A 19,152-nucleotide genomic window follows, 5' to 3' on the forward strand; every position below is an offset into this window, starting at 1 on the left:
TAATGTAATTGCTTATCTTGAGAGAAAAATGGTACATTAGAAAAGTTGTGTATTGAATGTTGATTTTTTGCATATTCGATGTAGTACATATATTGTCAATTTGATTGTGTGTGAGGGTTTGAAAGAATTAGATGTCTCAATTGCTAGCATTCGTAATGCTGTGAGATATGTTAGATCCTTTCCTTTTTTATTGCAAAGATTTAAACAGTGTATAAGTTAAAAGAAAATTGATAGCAAAGCTTTAGTATGTTTGGATGTTCTAACAAGATGGAACTCCACATGCTTAATGTTAGAGTCGGCTTTGAAATTTTAAAAAGCCTTTGAGAGAATGGAGGAGAAAGATGGACATTATGCTTCCTATTTTGGAGAGGATGATAGTGGTAGAAAGAAGGTTGGACCTCCTTTAGCTTGGTATTGGAATGATGCCAAAGTTTTTGTCCAATTTCTTAAAGCTTTTTATGATATGACTCTTAAATTTAGTACCTCTCTGCATGTTACCTCCAACATTTATTTCTATTAAATTTCTTCTATACAAAAAATAATTGGATGACTTGTGTGTTAGTGAGAATGATCGGTTGTATGTTATAGCAGGAAAAATGAGAGAAAAATATAATAAATATTGGGGTTTCATGGGAAATGTCAATAAATTGCTTCTAATTGTAATAGTGCCTGATCCAAGATATAACTTAAATTATGTGCCATTTAGCTATGAGATGTTTTATAATAATGATGAAAGCATAGTTACTAAATTGATAAAAAGTTTGAAAAAGACTTTAATGAGGCTGTATAATTGGTATAATGAAAAAGAAATGGGTTCGGATAATAGTTGCCAATCTTCCATGGTGTTGAGTCTTGTGAAACTAGTTTGGATTGTAATAGCAGTGGATTAGAACAGGCCAACTATGCTGACCGAGGTTGGAGTGCTTATTTGAAGAAGAGAGAACAAAGTCAATGTCAGGAGGTAAAAAATGATGTGGATAAGTATCTGGCCAACCCTTGTGAATCTGATTTAAATAAGGATTTTGTTATTTGAAATTGGTGGAGGGTCAATAGAGAAAATTACCATGTGTTAGAGAAGGTTGCAAAGGATGTATACGCCATTCAAGTCTCCACTGTGGCTTTTGAGAGTGCTTTTAGCATTGGAGGCAGAATACTTGATCCTTTTAGGAGTTCTTTGACTGCTAAAATGGTGGAGGCTTTGATATGTTGTCAAAATTGGCTTAATGCTTCTCCAAATTTGGACATTCTTTTTAGAAAAAATGAAGTATTATGAAAGCTTAGATGCAGATAATCTAATATGCAATTGAGATTAATTTTTGTTTATATGCAAATTGTATTATTTTTGAATATTTTTATAATATTTGCCTCTGTTTGTTGTCATTCCAGGACCTATGCCAAAGCCAACCAGTGGCAGCAACTCCGAACAGCAGCACCAAAAAGGATTGATTGTACATTGTGGAGTGAATAGATTTGAAACTTGAAACTTGACAGCAGCACCAAAGTGACTCTTTTTGTTTTATTTTTTATTTCTTAATAATCATTACATTATTAAATTAATACTGTATTGGTTTAATTTATTTTGATTTTCTTAGTGGCAATAGGAGAGTAGCTTTGAATTTTTGGAGGATTTGGCAATGGCAGTAGGAGAATAATAGTAGTTGTTGAAATGACAATGGCAATGGCACTTGGAATTGTAATTTGTTATTTTGATATTTGTGTTTTGTGTCTACATTTCTCATTCTCAATTTTGGCCATGACATTGGTAGTGGCACTACATTTCTCAATCTTCAATTTTTCCTTTCATATATATTGAATTCTTAATCAATTTATATTTGTATTATTAAACATTAGTATTTTAAATTTGTATCTATATTGTCGGTTGTAACTTGTAAGCTTATAATATTTAGTTAATTGCCTATATTTAATACAACAGCAAATGTAAAAACAATACAAAAATGCGATTTTTTTTATTTATTTAAGAACTATAATTTGGTTATTAGGTCCAAAAATGTTCCAACACTCTAAATGTGCCCATTAGAAAAAAGAAAAAAAAAAAAAAAAACTGCCCATTTGATATCTAAAAATTGACCGCTTCATACCTAAAACGTTGGATGAGATACGTATAGGTATGATAGGTATGATAATTGGTCCAAAATTGTAGACCCAAAAATAGGCCCAGCCCAACTAGTCCAAAAATAACTTCAAAATTATAGGCCCAAAGAAAAGCTAAGGGCCACTAAATCGAAAACAAGCCCAAATTTAAAAACCCAATTATAAGCCCAAATTAAAAAGTCCGAACCCAAACCACGCTGATCCGTTTTACTCGGTTAAATATCGGATTCCACACTTACATCGGGTCGGTTCGGATTCAATTTTAAAGCTAACCGAATGATCGGTTTGGTTGGATATTTCGGATGGAACCGATCCAACCGAACTGTGCCTAAGCCTACTTCCTCTTAACCAAACCAAAGAAACACAACACAGCCAAAAAAAAAAAAAAAAAAAAACAGCATCTCTTTTATAGCAGTAAAAAAATATAATTCCACTATCACATAAAATCTAAAAACAAAATTTGCACTGTACCATCGCGGCATGAATACAATAATCTCTCTCTGAGAAAATGTCAATGTCTTCTCTGCTTTGCTCGCTTTTGTGAATGCTTGCCTTTTATCTTCCATTTTTCATTTCCACCTGGTCTCTGACCTTGCGCTTCCTAGAGAGGTGAACATATGCAGAGAAGAAGAATGAGGGGCATTATAAACAAAACATAGACGCTAAAAAAGTTTAAATAACAAAACCAGCAACATTCTCTAAATTCATGGATACAAGCTGACAAATAAATTGAGTTTTATGTTTAAGAATTAAGATAAGTATCTAAATAGTTTCTGCCAAATCTTAATTCACCAAATAGAAAAAACCTCAAGCTTCCAAGGCATCTCATTCTCATTTAAAACAAAAAGAAAACTATGCGTCACACTACCCATTTTCTTCAAAATTTTATTTACTCTGAAAAACAAAACAAATAAAAACAGCATTTTGACCTTTGGATGAGTCATGACAATGAGTTACAACCAAACATTTTTCCTCCATAAATAGACATGTTATGCATAACAGGAACCAACGGGCAGAACATAGACTATCTCACCTGTACTCCCCAAGAGTACGATCAGAAAGAAGCTCATCTGCAAGTGTAGCCTTCCTTTCCTTCTTTGTTAGCCTATTAGAGTAGAACTCCGATGGAGACTCTATCACTGTTCCAATCTGATTAATAATAATAGTAAAAATCAATCACCAAATGTTACAATATTTCAACAAAACAGAAATTAATAAATAACAAGAAAATTAAGTTAAAAATCATACTACTTCTAACTATACAAATATAAAAATGGATACTTGCCTGGAAATACTTTGTTGTTGACTTTGAATCACCCTTTTTGTAATGTCTTCTTGGATCCATTACGTTTCTCAACTGTAAATTTGTACAAAGGTTGAAAAAAACAATCAGTCATGACTAATATTTCCATAATAACAGAATACTGATTGTCACAATAAATTTAATTTAAGTTACCGAATTCAAATGCCTCTAGAACTAACCTTAAGCAATTGGAGATCTTTCTGCAACTCAGGAGTTATGGTAGGTGCTGGCATGTCAAACCTAGTCGCAATATTTTCGTTTTAACATCATTAGCTGAATTCCAACCAATGAGATACAAACTAAAAAGTTAAAAGAGTCTCAATCCTTGCAGATTACAAATTAAGCTTAAGACAAAATGACCCGGTTGGAGCAAACTTATCATTGCTGTAAAAAAACTTACTTTCTCGGAAACCAATTAGAAAAATAAGAAGATTAAACGATGGAAAGTGGCCAGAAGCAATTACCAACTATTCCCAGCAGTGTCTTTGAGCTGCTTTCTACGCAGTTTGTTTAACTTTCTTGGGTTATTTGGTGGAACGAAAAGCCCATCAATAAGCTCCGAATTAGGTTTCCAGATTCCACCACCACTACTACTTTCTGGCTGGCTTTGATGAGACCCAGTTTTGGTTGCCGAAGTAAAAGTCGGCAACTTCGGTTCCCATGACGTGCCGATTACTACCTTGCCTTCTGGCACTCTATGAAACTATAAACCAAAAATCCTAAACCCACAAAAATAATAATCAAAAACCCATCAAACCAAAGAAAGCCAAAGTAATTAAAAAAAAAAAAAAATCATGGAGAAGAAGGCAGTGATTAAAAAATAAAAAAATAAAAAAAAAGAGAAAAATAAAAACAGCAACAAAGCAAAAGCTTTTTAATCACGATTTCAGAAGAGTCACCGGAGATATCAGGATGGCGGCGACCGGAGATGCTCAGGTGGCCGGGATCTGAAGTTCGTGCTCCGCAGCTGAGGAAGCGGCGATGAGCGGCGGTTGAGGGGTCTGAAGAACGATGATCGGCTTTGCTATAAAATCTGGAAAGTTTTGTGAAATAGTACTAACTTTTGTCGACCAATCAAAATACACCACCTATTATAAAAAAATAAAAGAAAAAAGAGAAAAAAATAAATCAAGGGTTAAATCGTATTTTCGTGCTTCCTATGTTGTTAAAAAAACAAAAAAGAAGGCCCTCCAATTTTTATGTGGATATTTATTTTGGATTTTTTTTTTTGGTAATAGGATATTTATATAGATTTGATTGTAATATGAACATTTATTTATTTATTTTATTGAAACCGTAAATTTTAATTGCGATATTTTAGTTTAATTTTAATTTTGATTTGAATATTAACCAAAATATAAAAAATTTAACAAAAATAGAGAGTCATTCATAAAATTTGGAGCAATATAATGTGTCTAAAATATAAGAAAGTTCTTTAACACACACACACACACACAAACATTTATAAGCAAGTTATAAAAATATTTAAAAATTATATAAGGAAAAAATAACTCTATGTATTTATTTTCTATTCCTACCAAATTAACTTTTAAATTATTCTTTCTTCACACAAACTTTTGAGAAAAATATCAGAAGTTTTTCTGTTGTTTTGGATTAATTATTGGGTTTTGTTTTAGAAAAATAATTATTATATGTTACTATTCATCACCATTAATAATAATAATTCTTAATTAATAATATTTAATTATATTATTATTTTTATTTTAAAATTAAAAAAAATCCATTTAGACAACTATTTAAAATTTCAAAATAACATATAAATGGTACTGATGCCATCATTAATGATTAGCAATTAACATTTTTCTTAATTGTTGGCAAAATGCTTAAATTAATAGAATAATAAGTAGTTGTTAGGAAACTAATAAAATAATATGAATCAGGCAAGTTAACGTTAGGCCCCTCGTAAATATCCCAAAATCATCCAAAAGCCAAAAAAGCCAAAAACATCAAAGGAGAAAAACGAAGTCACAGCAAAATCCCAAAAACCCAGATCAAAAAACCCACAAACATAATAAGTCTCTAGAAGAAAAGAGAAAACCCCAAATTCAAGTTACAGTCTTTCAGTTCCAGCTCCTTCTTCTTTGTTCTTTTAGAGAAAAAGAAAAGTCATGGTTTGCTTCTTTGCCACAAAGATCCAACCAAAACAGGACCACCATTTCAGACCCAAATGCAGATTGTGAAAATCCCTGAAAATGTATGAGTGAATCTCTCTTTCTCCACTAGGGTTTTCTTTTTTCTCTGCCCACATGGCTTGGACACACGCCATGTCCACCATTCCTTCTTCTTGTTGCTTTTGCAGGAGTTTTGGCAAAAATGGTGGTGATAATAGTGATGTTAGTTGTCACACTCACAAGGAAAACGACAGGGTCTGGGTTTTGGGTATACCCAGGGAGAGAATTAGCTCTGGTTCCACCATTTCTAGAGCTTCGATTGGGTTGCGTTCGATGAATGCTGATTTTCTCACTGCCCGTTGGAGATTGAACGCTGTTGATACCCACATTCCTCAGGCCGCTTCCACTCGCACCAGCATTGAGATTCCCGTTACATGTTACCAGGTCACTGTCCCTGAATCTCTCTCTCTCTACCTACGTATAAATTATAAATGCGGTGAAATGTGAATTTGCTGCTTACTATTATTATTTTTTATTTTTTTAATTTAATTTAATTTAATTTAATTTTTTTTTTTTTGGGGGGGACGGGTGAGAATTTTAATTAGAAAAGGAAATTGACAATGAGTAAGTTTTTAGTACTTGGTTAATTGAATTGTTCATATATCAAGCTTAGTGGTCAATGGCTCTGTATGATGTGGTACTTGAGCAAAACAAGTAGAAGGCAAATGATATTTAGTGTGTGTATTTCACTAGTACATGAGAATATGTTTATCAATTGTGTGCTTGTGCTCAGTCATATTTTTTCTTGCATAGTTTTTTAGTTTATGTTTAGGAACTTACTGCCAAGTAAAAAAATCTTGCAGCTTATTGGTGTTACCGATCGAGCTGAGAAAGATGAGGTTGTTAAATCGGTGATGGATTTGAAGAGTGCTGAAATTGAAGATGGTTATAGCATGGAAGCTGTTGTATCTCGCCAAGTAGGGACATGGCTGTGACTGTACTTGCATATTTTTTCTGCTCTTAAAAATTTTGTGTAATTGGTGAAATAATTGTTTTCTAAGCCTTTTTATTTTTTATGGGTTGGTGTCCAGGATCTTTTAATGGATGTTAGAGATAAACTTCTTTTTGAACCTGAATATGCCGGTGATGTGAAGGCAAAGATACCACCTAAGGCTACACTTCGAATTCCTTGGGCTTGGTTGCCTGGTGCTCTTTCCCTCCTTCAAGAGGTAAGCTCAATTTTTGTAAAACCCATGTAGTGTTTGTGGGGTTATTGTTTAGTCTTCAGTATGGAGGCTTTTCTTTTTCTTTCTTTCTTTGCAATTTTGTGTACACTGGGCTATGTGAATCTTATCCTTTTTGGGAATTTACCAACTGTAGGCTGTAGCAAACCTCAATTTGTCACCCTGCTTTTGCGTGTTTATCTTCTTTTCTGATACCATTAAACTTCCTCTTTCTTGATAGCTTGAAATTTTTTCTGCTCGTAAGTAATTTTTAACTTTAAGAATCCTTAGTTCTGTTTTTGTTAGTGTTATCGTTACTGGTTCTTGGTTTTGGATTATGCATATGATGGTATTGGGATTTTTCGATCCAGGTCGGGGAAGTAAAGCTTGTTCTAGATATTGGCAGGTCAGCTCTTCAACATCCTGATGCTAAACCATATATGCATGATTTGCTTCTTTCTATGGCACTTGCTGAGGTAAGACATGGCAGAGAGGTCAGGATCTTATACCTTCTTTCTGTAGCAGCCTTGTTATGCCTCCTTTTCTTATATAGGTGCTTTCTTGAAGTGTGCGTCTGCAAAGATTGGTCTTGAGAAGAACAAGGTGTCCCACGGATTTGAAGCTCTTGCTCGTGCACAGTGTCTTCTAAGGAGTAAAAAATCTTTTGGGAAATTAACATTATTATCTCAGGTAATGCTTGTATCCTTTCTATGCTTTACCTTTCATCAAATATTATTTATTGAAGAATTTTAGGAATTTTCCAGTCTTTAGAATGGACATGTTCTTTTATGAAATTGTTGTAAGTTATATGTTGCAGCTGATTTATCTGACTCTTTTGTCCTTTGGTTGCAAAGCTGATGATAAAATGGGCAAGTGAAGGTGTTAGTAGAACAGATGTTTAAAATGTAGGATACTCTAATCTGGCTAAAACTAGTGCTAGTGAATATTTTATGGCAAATTTTTATAAGCCAGATATTATTTCCTTGGAGTATACTTGACTTTGCTGCTCTTTCAAGTATATTGTTGGGCATTGATTTTAGATAGAAGAATCTTTGGAGGAGCTAGCCCCTGCTTGCACATTGGAATTGTTAGGCATGCCTCACTTACCTGAGAATGCTGAACGGAGACGAGGAGCTATTTCTGCCTTGCGTGAATTGCTCAGACAGGGACTTGATGTAGAAGCACCACGCCAAGTTCAGGATTGGCCATCCTTCTTTAGCCAATCTCTCAATAGACTACTAGCTTCAGAGATTATTGATCTTCTTCCATGGAATGATTTAGCCATCACGCGGAAGAATAAGAAATCGCTTGAGTCACAAAATCAAAGGGTTGTAATTGATTCTAATTGTTTCTATGTAGCATTAATAGCTCATATTGCACTTGGCTTTTCAAACAAGCAAAGAGAACTGGTAATTTCTTTATCATTTAACCACCACATATTTTACTCAGATACTCCTACTCTCTTCCCTGTGGCATTAACTTATCTGTACTTTCATAAACATATGAATTCCTAATTTTGTTCTGAGAGAGAGAGAGAGATAGAGAGAGACGATAAATGTGTTTACTATAATGTCTGTTCTTGTTATTTATTTTACTTTTTCTTTTTGCAGATTGACAAAGCAAAAAACATTTGTGATTGTCTGATAGCATCGGAAGGCATCAATCTGAAATTGGAGGAAGCTTTTTGCTTGTTCCTTCTTGGTGAAGTGTGTTCCTCTTTCCCTCCTACATTTTCATATGGTGCTGCTTCATTTAAATACATTAGAAATGTCTCGGTTTTAGCAGTTAGGAACATTATTTTATCTGTCTTACCTTTTTGTACCTCAATGTAATACTTTGGTTCTATCTTGGTTTCCAGGGTAATAAGGCTGAGGTGGTTGAAAAGGTTCAGCAGCTTGAGTTAAAATCAAATCCTGCTGTGCGAAATTCAGTCCTAGGGAAGGATGTTAAAGATGCTTGTGGTGGAAATCAATTGTTGGTATGTTTGCTTTTGCGTATTGGGATTCTTATATTAGGTCATATTTTGAATGTCCATTTTGAATACACCCTACTTGCCAAATTGTATCGCTTTATTGTCCGTTTGAGTTTTTATATTCAAATTATGGTTACGGAATATATCTTGCTTTGATGGACTATCATACTTGTTTTTCCCTTATGACTAAATCTAGTGCTTATTACCATGATCCTTTGATGGACTGTTTCTACATGGTGCCACTTCAAGTTAACTTATTTCATTTCAAACTTTATGTTTGTCTTCAATTCAGTCTTTCTCATGACAGTCTGTCTACTGAAAATTACCAGGAAAAGTGGCTGAAGGATGCTGTGCTCACTGTGTTTCTAGACACACGGGATTGTCCTCCATCCTTGGTGAGATTTATATTTGATCGAATGAAAAATATAACTGCTTTTGTTTCAACCAGAATGTTATTTATAAATGTTTTTGTTTTTCAGGTAAACTTTTTTAATGGTGAAAAGAAAGTAGCTGGAAACAAAAAATTTAAAGGAGCTCCACAAACTGTGGCTACTATAAATCACAGACCATTGTCCAATACTATTGTATCAGAGCGGAGGGATTTTGAGGAATCTCTTTCCCGTATGAGCTCTTCTCTAAATCTAGGTACAGCTATTAAGCAGCTAGCTCCAATTGATTTGCAAAGTTCATTGATTGTGGACAAAAATAGCAACGGAAACAACAGTGGTGCACCATCTGTTCAATTGAAAAGAAATATTCGCATGCACCATAATAAAGTTTGGGAGAGTTGGTTATCCCCAGGTGATCTGGTCAAAAGTTTAACTTCTGTTGCAGTACTTGGATGCATTGTCTTTGCTACTGTTAAGTTAACAAGGATGAATATAAATGAGAAGAGAAGTGCGTCTTGGGTTGCTAATAAATCTGAAGCATATCCAAGTTCCCTTGCATGGACAACAGATTACACGGTGGATAACAATGTAGTTCCTGCTTACATCAATGGAAATGGAATGGGTGGCAGATTTAAGAAGCTCTTTACAATAGTAACTAAGAAGTTCAAAAACTTCTCTGATGCTGGAGATGCACAAACATACCCTGCTGCTGGTCTCTCATCTATGACGGCCATTTCCAGAAGGCTGATGCCTATGGACGAAGCTGAAGCACTCGTTAAGCAATGGCAAACAATTAAAGCTGAAGCTCTGGGTCCTAGCCATGAGGTTCATAGCCTATCTGAAATCCTTGATGAGTCAATGCTTGATCAGGTAATTTTATGGTTGTATGTATCCTATAAAATTGATCTTTGAAATTATTAATATGAATGTTAGGTAATCTGATGAATTATCTGATAACCAGTGGTACCTATCCAGTTTTAAGTTCAGTTTTCTTTCTAAAGGCTTGATTACTCAATTACTATAAAGCCAAAGTGGTCATGGAAGGGGGTTGGTAGTGGTCTGACTAAGTGTTGCATATTCCTAAGTTTGCATTCTAGTTATGATTTTGACATTGATTTAGTTGTAATGCAAAGAAAAATCAAAGTTTCAAGTTCAAATAAGATACTAACAATTATGGGAAATGGACATATGTTGAGTTCCTTGAAGTTTTAAAATGGTTCATGGAATTAACTCGATAGATGAATTTTTTCAAAAACTTGATGGGGAGGGCCGACCTAGGTTATACAGCATCTGCAGAGGTCCTTTTTTTTTTTTTTTTTTTTTTTTGTTGGTGTTGCTGAAACTGAAGAGTTCATATCTTGGCCCATAATTAAAACCTTTTCCTTATTATTTTCTTCAGGCTGGAATTTAATGGTTTTTCTTGTTTGGTTCACAGTGGTATGGTTTGGCTGATGCTGCAAAATCCAGGTCATGTTATTGGAGATTTGTCTTGCTAGAATTGTCTGTTTTGCGAGCTGAAATTTTGTCAAATGGAATTGGAGCAGAGATGGCAGAAATTGAGGCTGTTCTAGAGGAAGCAGCTGAACTTGTTAATGAATCTGAGCAAAAGAACCCAAACTATTACAGGTATGTGGAGTCATTGGATTTTTCTTACCACTTAGTTAATGAAGATAATTATAATTTGTGTTTTAGGTTTCTTTTGTCAAGTATGTCTCTGTGTTGCTAAAGTTCTTTAATGAGACTAAACATTTTCACTTTTGCTTTATTTGTCATAGAAATGGTTGCCCTTGAGATTCTAAAGTTCTAGTCTGTAAAATGTTGCTTCTATTAATTGTTTCTTTCGGTGTATCTATCTTTTTTTTTTTTTTTTTTTTTTTTTTTGGGATTAATTGCAGCACCTATAAGATTCGGTATATTCTGAAACGACAAGATGATGGCTCTTGGAGGTTTTGTGAAGGTGACATTCAAACATCATCATGATGTGCAAGCCGACTTCTAGAAATCAGCCCTAATGACTAATACCTTTTTGCTAACATGGTTCTTCCCATCTAAAATTCTTTTTCCTTAGGAGACCTCCGAAAATTCAATATTGGGTCTCTGTTGAGAATAGTTTATCACAATTTAGAAATTTATTTTTTTATTTTTTCCAAAGATGAAGGGGGCTTAGTGTTAACTTTGCTTCTCTTTACTTGTATATAGTTTGGTAGGGAATTCTGTATGTTGAAAGTTGAATATCAGTTGTACTCGAGAACATGAAAGCTGTTTAGCCAAAATTGAGGAAGTAGTGTAAAAATTGTCATTGTCTTGTTGAAGATCAATTTTTAGAATGTATTGATTCAGTAGTTGAGTTCTTTTGTGCTTTCACGGTGAAATGAAATGCGTTTGATGAAGAGAGACATGTAATGGAGTGTAAGCTTTTGAAAGCAAACAAACACTACTTGAACACAATTTGTAGTTTAAGCTAGCTGCCTTCGGTTGGATGTGGCAAACTGTTTTATTTCTAGGCTTTTATTTTTCAGTTTTCTTGAAACGCAAAGTCAAGCTTTTTACCACTAGGTACTAAATCTTCTTCATCAAATTTTGTTTAGCGAATGATGTAGTAGGATATTAGTGGTTAATAAAAATCTAAAATATAGATAAGTAAATCTAATAGTATTCTGCCACATCATTCGGTGGCTTAGCAATTTTGTTTTGTTTTGTTTTTTTTTTTTTTTTTTTTTAAAGAATTAAAAAATGGATAAAAAGAAATGAAATTATTAATTTTGTTAAGAAATATTGGCGTATGTTTAATACAAAAATTTAATTGATTCCAATCACAAGGATTACAATACACTCGTTCATTATATTATTATTATTATTATTATTATTGTTATTATGGTTTTGGAGGTGGCAGTGGAAGTTCTACCATTTAATATTTAAAAGAAGGAAAACCCTGAATAGAAAATTGGCCACGAACCCCATAAAACTAAGGAAAATAATATTTTAATTTGTCAAAGCCGTAAAAATAATTGGCTAGGAAGCAGAGTCCTTTTCTCAATCTCAATCTCAATCTCAAGAAAATCTTTCTCTTTCTAAGCTTTGAACAATTTCAGGTTTCCATCTACCGGTCAAACAAGCCAATGGCAGAATCAATTCTCTTTGGGGTTGCTGAGAGGATTATTGGGACGTTAGCTACTTCAGCTGTGCAAGAAACTGGATTGCTTTGGGGTGTAAACGAGGAACTCTCAGGACTTGAAGACACCATTTCATTGATCAAAGCTGTACTTGTTGATGCTGAGGAGAAGAAGGCCCATAACCATCATGTCAAAGCTTGGCTTACGAGGCTTGAAGATGTAGTTTATGAAGCTGATGACTTACTTGATGAATTCTCAGCTGAAGATTTGAGACAGCAAATTCTTGGTAGCACTGGAAGTGAAATGACCAAGATGACCTTGCTGCAGGTATGCAATTTCTTCTTCTCAACACCAAATCAATTTGCCTTTAAGCACAAGATGGGTCAAAAAATAAAAGCTGTTAAGGAGAAACTAGATGCTATTAGAGTTGATAGATGTTTCTATTTGGAGGTTAGAAACGAAGAAGCAAAAGTTGTGTATAGATCAAGGGAGCATACTCACTCATTTGTATCTCAAGAAGAAGTTGTTATTGGGAGGGATGGTGATAGATTGAGAATCCTAGAATGTTTGTTGGACAATGAAACTGATGAGAATGATTTGGTTATTCCCATTGTGGGTAGTGGAGGATTAGGAAAAACAACACTTGCTCGGCTCGTGTTTAATGATGATGAGGTACAAAAACATTTTGATCTGAAAATGTGGGTTTGTGTCTCTAGTACTAATTTTGATGTTCGATTACTTGTTGAGAAGATTCTTAGATCTGGTTCTGACAGTGAGAGGTTTGAGAATTCTGAGATGGAGTCATTGCAAAAGGAGCTTCGACAAAAAATAGGTGGAAAGCGGTATCTACTTGTACTTGATGATGTGTGGAATGAGAACCGTGAACTGTGGTTAAGCTTGAGAACTTTATTGTTAAATGGTGCAAAGGGGAGTAGAATAATTGTAACTACTCGTAGTAAAGTGGTCGCAAAGATTATGAGCAAAAGGAAACCATATCTTTTAGGTCGTTTGGATGAAACTCAGTCTTGGTCTTTATTTAGAAAAATGGCTTTTGCTGAAGAACAAGATGCAACCAATTCCAATATTGTGGAAGTTGGAAAAAAGATTGTGAAAAAGTGTGGAGGAATTCCTCTTGCTATAAGGACGATAGGAAGGATGTTATACTTCAAAAGTCCAGAAACAGAATGGTCATCTTTCCATGATGTTGAGTTTTTAAACATATCTCAAGATGAAAATGATATTTTGCCAACACTCGAGCTTAGTTATAATCATCTTCCATCACATTTGAAACATTGTTTTGCTTATTGTAGCTTATTCCCTAAAGACCATGAAATTAATGTAAAAGACCTAATAAATCTTTGGATGGCTCAAGGGTTTTTAAAGTCAACAAATACAGCTCAGTCCCTAGAGGATGTTGGTCATGAGTATTTCATGGAATTATATTGGAAATTATTCTTTCAAGAGGTGGAAGAAGATGCTTTCGGCGATATAAAAAAATGCAAAATGCATGATCTCATTCATGATCTTGCAATACAAGTCGCAGGATTGGAGTGTGTTATGTTACCTTCGGATCGGAAAAATGTTAAACGTAATACCCATCATGTTTCTTTCAATTTTTGCTTGAAGTCATCACGGCAAATTCCAACTTCATTGTCTCAAACATCAAACAGGATTAGAACAATTCTTTTGCCTAGTCAACCATGGTGGGGTATTGAAGAAACAGCAGGTGCACCAATATGTGATGTGATTATTTCAAATTTTAAGTTCTTACGTATGTTGGATCTGCATAATTCAGGGATCAAGATTGTGCCAGAGTCCATTGGTAAATTGAAGCATCTAAGATATCTTGATCTTTCTAAACAAAAATCAAGATGTTGCCTAATTCCATTACCAAGTTACATAATTTGCAAACACTGAAGCTGTCAGACTTGGTTGGATTCAAGGAACTGCCAAGAGATATGAAGAACTTAGTAAACCTCAGGCATCTTGAGCTTAAAGGGTTAAGTAAGTTGACCCATATGCCAAGCGGACTGGGACAATTGACTAATCTTCAGACATTGTCACAATTTGTATTGACTGCAGGGACCAAGTTTAGGCATAATATTGAGGTAGGTGAGCTAAAGGAACTAATGCTGCTAAACAACTTGAGAGGAGACCTCTGGATTAAAAATTTGCATCATGGAAAAGATGTTATTGATGCAAATTTGAAGGAAAAACAACAACTTCGGTCCTTAAGATTGGGTTGGTATTCTCCAAATTATGAAGTTGAAGTGATGGAGATTGTTGATCATGAAATGACATTGGAAGGACTCCAACCACATCCAAATCTTAAAGATTTGCGTTTGTATGGTTATAGAGGCGTCAATCTCTCAAGTTGGCTTCCCACACTTAAACAGCTCGTGAGCTTTACATTAAAAGGATGTTTGAAATGCCAAAATCTACCTCCTTTAGATCAATTCCCTTCTCTTAAGTCATTGACATTACATGATGTGCCTGCTCTGGAGTATATTTCAAAAGACTTTGTTTCGTCATCAATAAATGTGCCTTTACCATCCTTGGTACATCTCAGTCTTAAAAAATTGCCTAGTCTTAAAGGGTGGTGGAAGGACATAAGAAATGGTGAAAGTAATAATTGTTCGGGCACAAACACAATGCCATTGATGGTAGTAGCAAATTACTCATTTCTGTCATTTCCCTGTATTTCTTCTTTACATATTGAGGATTGCCCAAAGCTAAAGTTCATACCATTTTCCCCATTCATCAAAAGCCTTACATTGGAAAATTCTATTTGGAAGCCATTCAATCAGACCATGATGAGCATTACAATACCACAAACTCAGACAACAACAGACGAAACACCATCATCATCATCATCATCATCATCATCTTCTTCCGCTTTTATCACTTCTTCTTTCTCTTGTTTAATCTCCAATTTGGAACATTTGTGTCTAAGTAATATTGAAGATCTACAATCACTACCAAGTTGGCTAAAATATCTTGGTTCCCTCAAGAGTCTAAGGATTAAGAAGTGCCCAAAATTAAAGTATTTGTCCCCTGGTACTCAACATCTTGTCTCACTTGAGTATTTGTATATTGAAGACTGCAATGAGCTTGACATGTGCAGTGCTGATGTTGTTATGTGGAAAGAACTTAAGAGCCTTCATTCTCTCCAAATGTATGGTCTTCCACAATTAAAAACTCTCCCGGAGGGGCTTCAACATGTTAACACTCTACAGTTACTCTTTGTTGGAGGATGTAATAGCTTGATGGCTATCCCTGAGTCAATTAGAAATCTTACCTCTCTTTCAAAACTCATAATTTGTGAATGCCCCAATTTAGGATCACTTCCTGAAGGATTGCAGAGTATCAGCTCTTTACAAGTACTAAATATTTGGAACTGTCCCATTTTATCACAGAGATGTCAAAAGGATAAGGGTGAGGATTGGCCTAAAATTGCTCACATACCCAATTTGCAGTTCGAGTTTGTAGATGATTCACAATCCTCTGCTGCTTCAGGTACATTACTTAAGTATGAAGCATGGATCACTACTTTTCATTTGTATTATCATGTTTTCTGTTTTTTTTTTTTTTTTTTTTTTAGTCTGTACAGAGAATTTCACAGTTTTTTAATTATGTAAGCAGGACATAAATGGAAAATCTTTAAGAATTTTCGAGTACCCCACCTGTGCAAGAAATGAATTCCATAAAGGTAATTATTATTGTTCATATATGTTTCTTCATAATCATAGTTCCCGAAAGGTTAAGTTGTTAGGAAGTGGGCAAAACTATGTTTTGAGTGCCCCAACTGTGTTGTCATTCTGAGTTTCTAATAATTAATGATTTTGATCTTTATACCAGCTTGATGAGGTTGTCCATTTGTTCTAAGAATGGTAATTGCATAAACGGAGTGCTGGAAGTGGACACTTTACCCAGCAGAGCATAATTAGATTACAGTGGATGCTGGTAATTAGCTTCATTTGATACAAGTATTTGCTCATTCAAAATGTTTCTTATACTATGGCTTCTTTTCTTGCTTCGCAGAGACAAAAATGGCAAAAGGAAAATTAGTAATCATGAAGATTAAGAGCTGAACTTGGGACTCTACCTCTTCATATTCATAAAAGCCAGTTACCAATTTTTGCTTCAGTGATAAACTATGGCATATGAAATGTGGCAGTTGTTTCAGTTATACCACCTCAGCAAGTATTGAAAATCAAAATTTTCTGCTTGAGAGTTTTCTTGTAATTTGTTAGTTAAATTAATTACTTCTTCATGTCAAGGCTTTAGCATGTGCAGCCTAAAGTTGGATTAGACAAAATAACACTCTTTCTTTTTGTGTTTGATAGTGTGAGAGAAACTTTGTTGATAGATCGTTGTATTTTCACATTCTTGATGCTGGATTCTACTTCAAGTCATTCCTCTGGATGCATACTCAGTTTTAAGTTGAATTACATAGTACTGATTTCCAATCAGTTTTGGTACTCTTTAGTCAGAAACCTATACATTAATAATTTCTTATTTTCATTATTACTATATTTTTACTGCAAATTTGTAAATCACAAAAGCTTAAGAATTGGATCATGCCCAGAAAACGTTACGGTACCGAAATTGTTTAACAATCAGATATCATACTGGAAAAGTAGTAATTATCCACTTTCAAGTAAGAAAGTCTCTTAAAATCCTGTATTAACGTGCTGCGGTACTAGCCTCACCTATAGAAATTAAATTTTATAGTTTGTTTAGAATAGTGAATATCCTCAGAAGGGACAAATAGTTTGTTTAGAATAGTGAATATCCTCAGAAGGGACAAACTGATCAAATATACAAGGACACACTCTGTTTTGGATTTGTGACACTGTTACAGGCTTTTAAGGTTGGACTATCAAATTCTCATTATCCTAAAAGAAACCAATGGCTGATAATCTGAGTTTGCACATTGTTCATATTCTCATATAAAATGAAGTTCCCATCTATTTGTTGCTTCGGACTAGATGGCTTGGAAGAGAACTACCATTCAACTGTCATCATTGGAAGAAGGATAATGGGCTAAATGGAGTGCATTAGAGAAAAATTTGAGTCTGCCAAGTGTTCGGTTTTGAGTCTTAAAGCAAAAAACGATGAAAATCGCGGACTTGTCAATCAGTCTTTTTTTAAGCCCAAAAGCCGAGAGGTCTCAATCCACAGCAAGTAAGAAATACAGACAAATAAAAAATTATACATTATAAATCATGTCTTTAGTTTGGTCTCCACTCATTAGGGGCATCAAGAAGTAGAGAAAATAAAACCCTTCGAAGCTGAAGAGGGGTGCTGATTGCTTTCTGTTTGGAACAACATGCCAATTAATTACAGGTTATAATGAAGAATTAATCAAACAGTGGAAAGAGAAGGTAAAAGAGTTGAAGTTGGTGGTAAATTATGATCATGTTGACAATTGAAGGAAATGGGTATTGTCAGAATCCATATAAAGTGTATTTATTGTAGTTGAATCAAAGGTAAAGATTAATATACCCACTTTAATTCCATATACCCTGCCTTATCCCTTTTTTTTTTTTTAATTAATTTAATTTGTTTACTGTTATTTTTATGTATTTTTTTTATTTTTTTATCATTTGCTGATATTATGGTCTTTCACAATGCTTTGAAAGCTGGAAACTTAAACGTCAAAATAAATCTTAAGTCTTTGTACTCATTACTAGTCCTTAAGTTTCCTGGTACTGGTAGCAACAAGGAGGAGGCTCCAAATGCAAACTTTAATTTGTGTTTTAGCTGCAGGAGCTGTGGCCAAATTTATAGAGAAACAAAGCCACAACTTCTTTCAAAAACTCACTCAAGTACATACATTATTTTTTAGTCGGACAGTCTAATAGCAAAGTTCACTTTTGTATTATATAAAAAAAAAAGACACATAGAGTAAACAACTCATTAACTTAATATATTGAAAAGAAAAAAAAAAATCATGACTGTTATTTTTGGATTTCTAAAGATCATGATGTTAAACTAAACAACATCAGAATGAATGGATATGAGGTTAAACAATTGTGGTCATAGGTACTGAAATGGGTTAGAATTGAAAGTTGATTTTAGGAAGATAGTGTAAACTACCCTATGTTGTTGAATAAATTATATTTTTACCAATAAATTCACATTATTTTATTGGCGGAACATGACACAAAAATAGGTCTGCCACATCATCACAATAATAACAAAAGTGGGTAAAAAAGTGAAGCACTGTAAAAATTGTTGGCACGTGCTTGAGAAAAACAGGGGAAATACTCCCAATGTGGACCATATAATAATATTTTTTTGGGCAATAATGGACCTTATAATAAAATTATAATCTAATGGGAATGTTGATCTCTCTATTGAAGATCTAATATACAACATATGTAGCTGAAAATTAAAAAAAAAGGCTGTTTCTGTAGTGGTAGAAAACCAAGTTTAAAATCAAAAGTGGGGATGAAACTAATGATCATACTGCCAGAGGGAAAGAAAAGAAGTAAATAACGGGCTAATGGATGGTTATATTCTCTAATGACAACAATGATGATAATATTAAACATTCGATGTGAAAATTTTATAGGAGAAATTGGCAGAGGAGCACTATGTACGTATGATTTACTTTCGTTTGTGGAGTCAAACATTGACCACCACAACTAAGAAAGATTAGTTGAAGTTAAAAGGATATTAGGTTAGGATGGATTCCACTGGTTATTAATGCACTGCACGCGGCTGTTGAAACCCATTTTTGTATCTCAAGCTGTAATTTTTCACCTTTATTTCAATTATAGTACATATAAAATTTTTGTTAGGTCTCCAGTATTAGTATAAAGTCAGCTTCCTCGTCAATGATTTTGAATTGGAATTCTATTCTATTAATGTTCTCTCACATATGAATTGAGAGAGGATCA

The 19,152-nt window shown here is 34.1% G+C and overlaps 2 protein-coding genes and 1 pseudogene across 3 annotated transcripts; 2 read left to right on the top strand and 1 right to left on the bottom strand.

The window, feature by feature from the left end:
• Positions 1 to 2,494: 2,494 nt before the first annotated feature.
• On the bottom strand, positions 2,495 to 5,592 carry LOC112489525 (uncharacterized; annotated as a pseudogene).
• On the top strand, positions 5,338 to 11,443 carry LOC107403331 (plastid division protein CDP1, chloroplastic). Its single transcript, XM_016010215.4, has 12 exons — positions 5,338 to 5,991; positions 6,411 to 6,524; positions 6,639 to 6,776; positions 7,142 to 7,246; positions 7,338 to 7,460; positions 7,811 to 8,179; positions 8,381 to 8,476; positions 8,629 to 8,748; positions 9,072 to 9,137; positions 9,222 to 10,001; positions 10,567 to 10,757; positions 11,027 to 11,443. The coding sequence occupies exons 1-12, from the start codon at positions 5,683 to 5,685 to the stop codon at positions 11,109 to 11,111; spliced, it is 2,496 nt and encodes an 831-aa protein (XP_015865701.3). The 5' UTR covers positions 5,338 to 5,682; the 3' UTR covers positions 11,112 to 11,443.
• Positions 11,444 to 12,007: 564 nt separating this feature from the next.
• LOC107403325 (putative disease resistance protein RGA4) lies at positions 12,008 to 16,726 on the top strand. 2 transcript variants are annotated; one of them, XM_060815158.1, is made up of 5 exons: positions 12,008 to 12,571; positions 15,661 to 15,760; positions 15,887 to 15,953; positions 16,103 to 16,207; positions 16,286 to 16,726. In XM_060815158.1, the coding sequence occupies exons 1-3, from the start codon at positions 12,251 to 12,253 to the stop codon at positions 15,940 to 15,942; spliced, it is 477 nt and encodes a 158-aa protein (XP_060671141.1). In that variant the 5' UTR covers positions 12,008 to 12,250; the 3' UTR covers positions 15,943 to 15,953; positions 16,103 to 16,207; positions 16,286 to 16,726. The 2 variants fall into 2 exon arrangements, with proteins under 2 accessions (XP_060671141.1, XP_048330524.1); XM_048474567.2 differs by having other exon boundaries at positions 12,008 to 15,760.
• The last annotated feature ends 2,426 nt before the right edge of the window (positions 16,727 to 19,152 follow it).

Source organism: Ziziphus jujuba, chromosome 2 (genome assembly GCF_031755915.1).
Source record: "Ziziphus jujuba cultivar Dongzao chromosome 2, ASM3175591v1".
Classification (NCBI taxonomy): Eukaryota; Viridiplantae; Streptophyta; class Magnoliopsida; order Rosales; family Rhamnaceae; genus Ziziphus; species Ziziphus jujuba.

Excerpts from the sequence above, each read along its gene's own strand:
- LOC107403331 (XM_016010215.4), top strand. The coding sequence starts at position 5,683 with ATGGCTTGGACACACGCCATGTCCACCATTCCTTCTTCTTGTTGCTTT. Across the intron at positions 6,525-6,638 it reads AAGCTGTTGTATCTCGCCAA|GATCTTTTAATGGATGTTAG; the intron begins GTAGGGACATGG and ends GTTGGTGTCCAG. Across the intron at positions 8,477-8,628 it reads GCTTGTTCCTTCTTGGTGAA|GGTAATAAGGCTGAGGTGGT; the intron begins GTGTGTTCCTCT and ends CTTGGTTTCCAG.
- LOC107403325 (XM_048474567.2), top strand. The coding sequence starts at position 12,251 with ATGGCAGAATCAATTCTCTTTGGGGTTGCTGAGAGGATTATTGGGACG.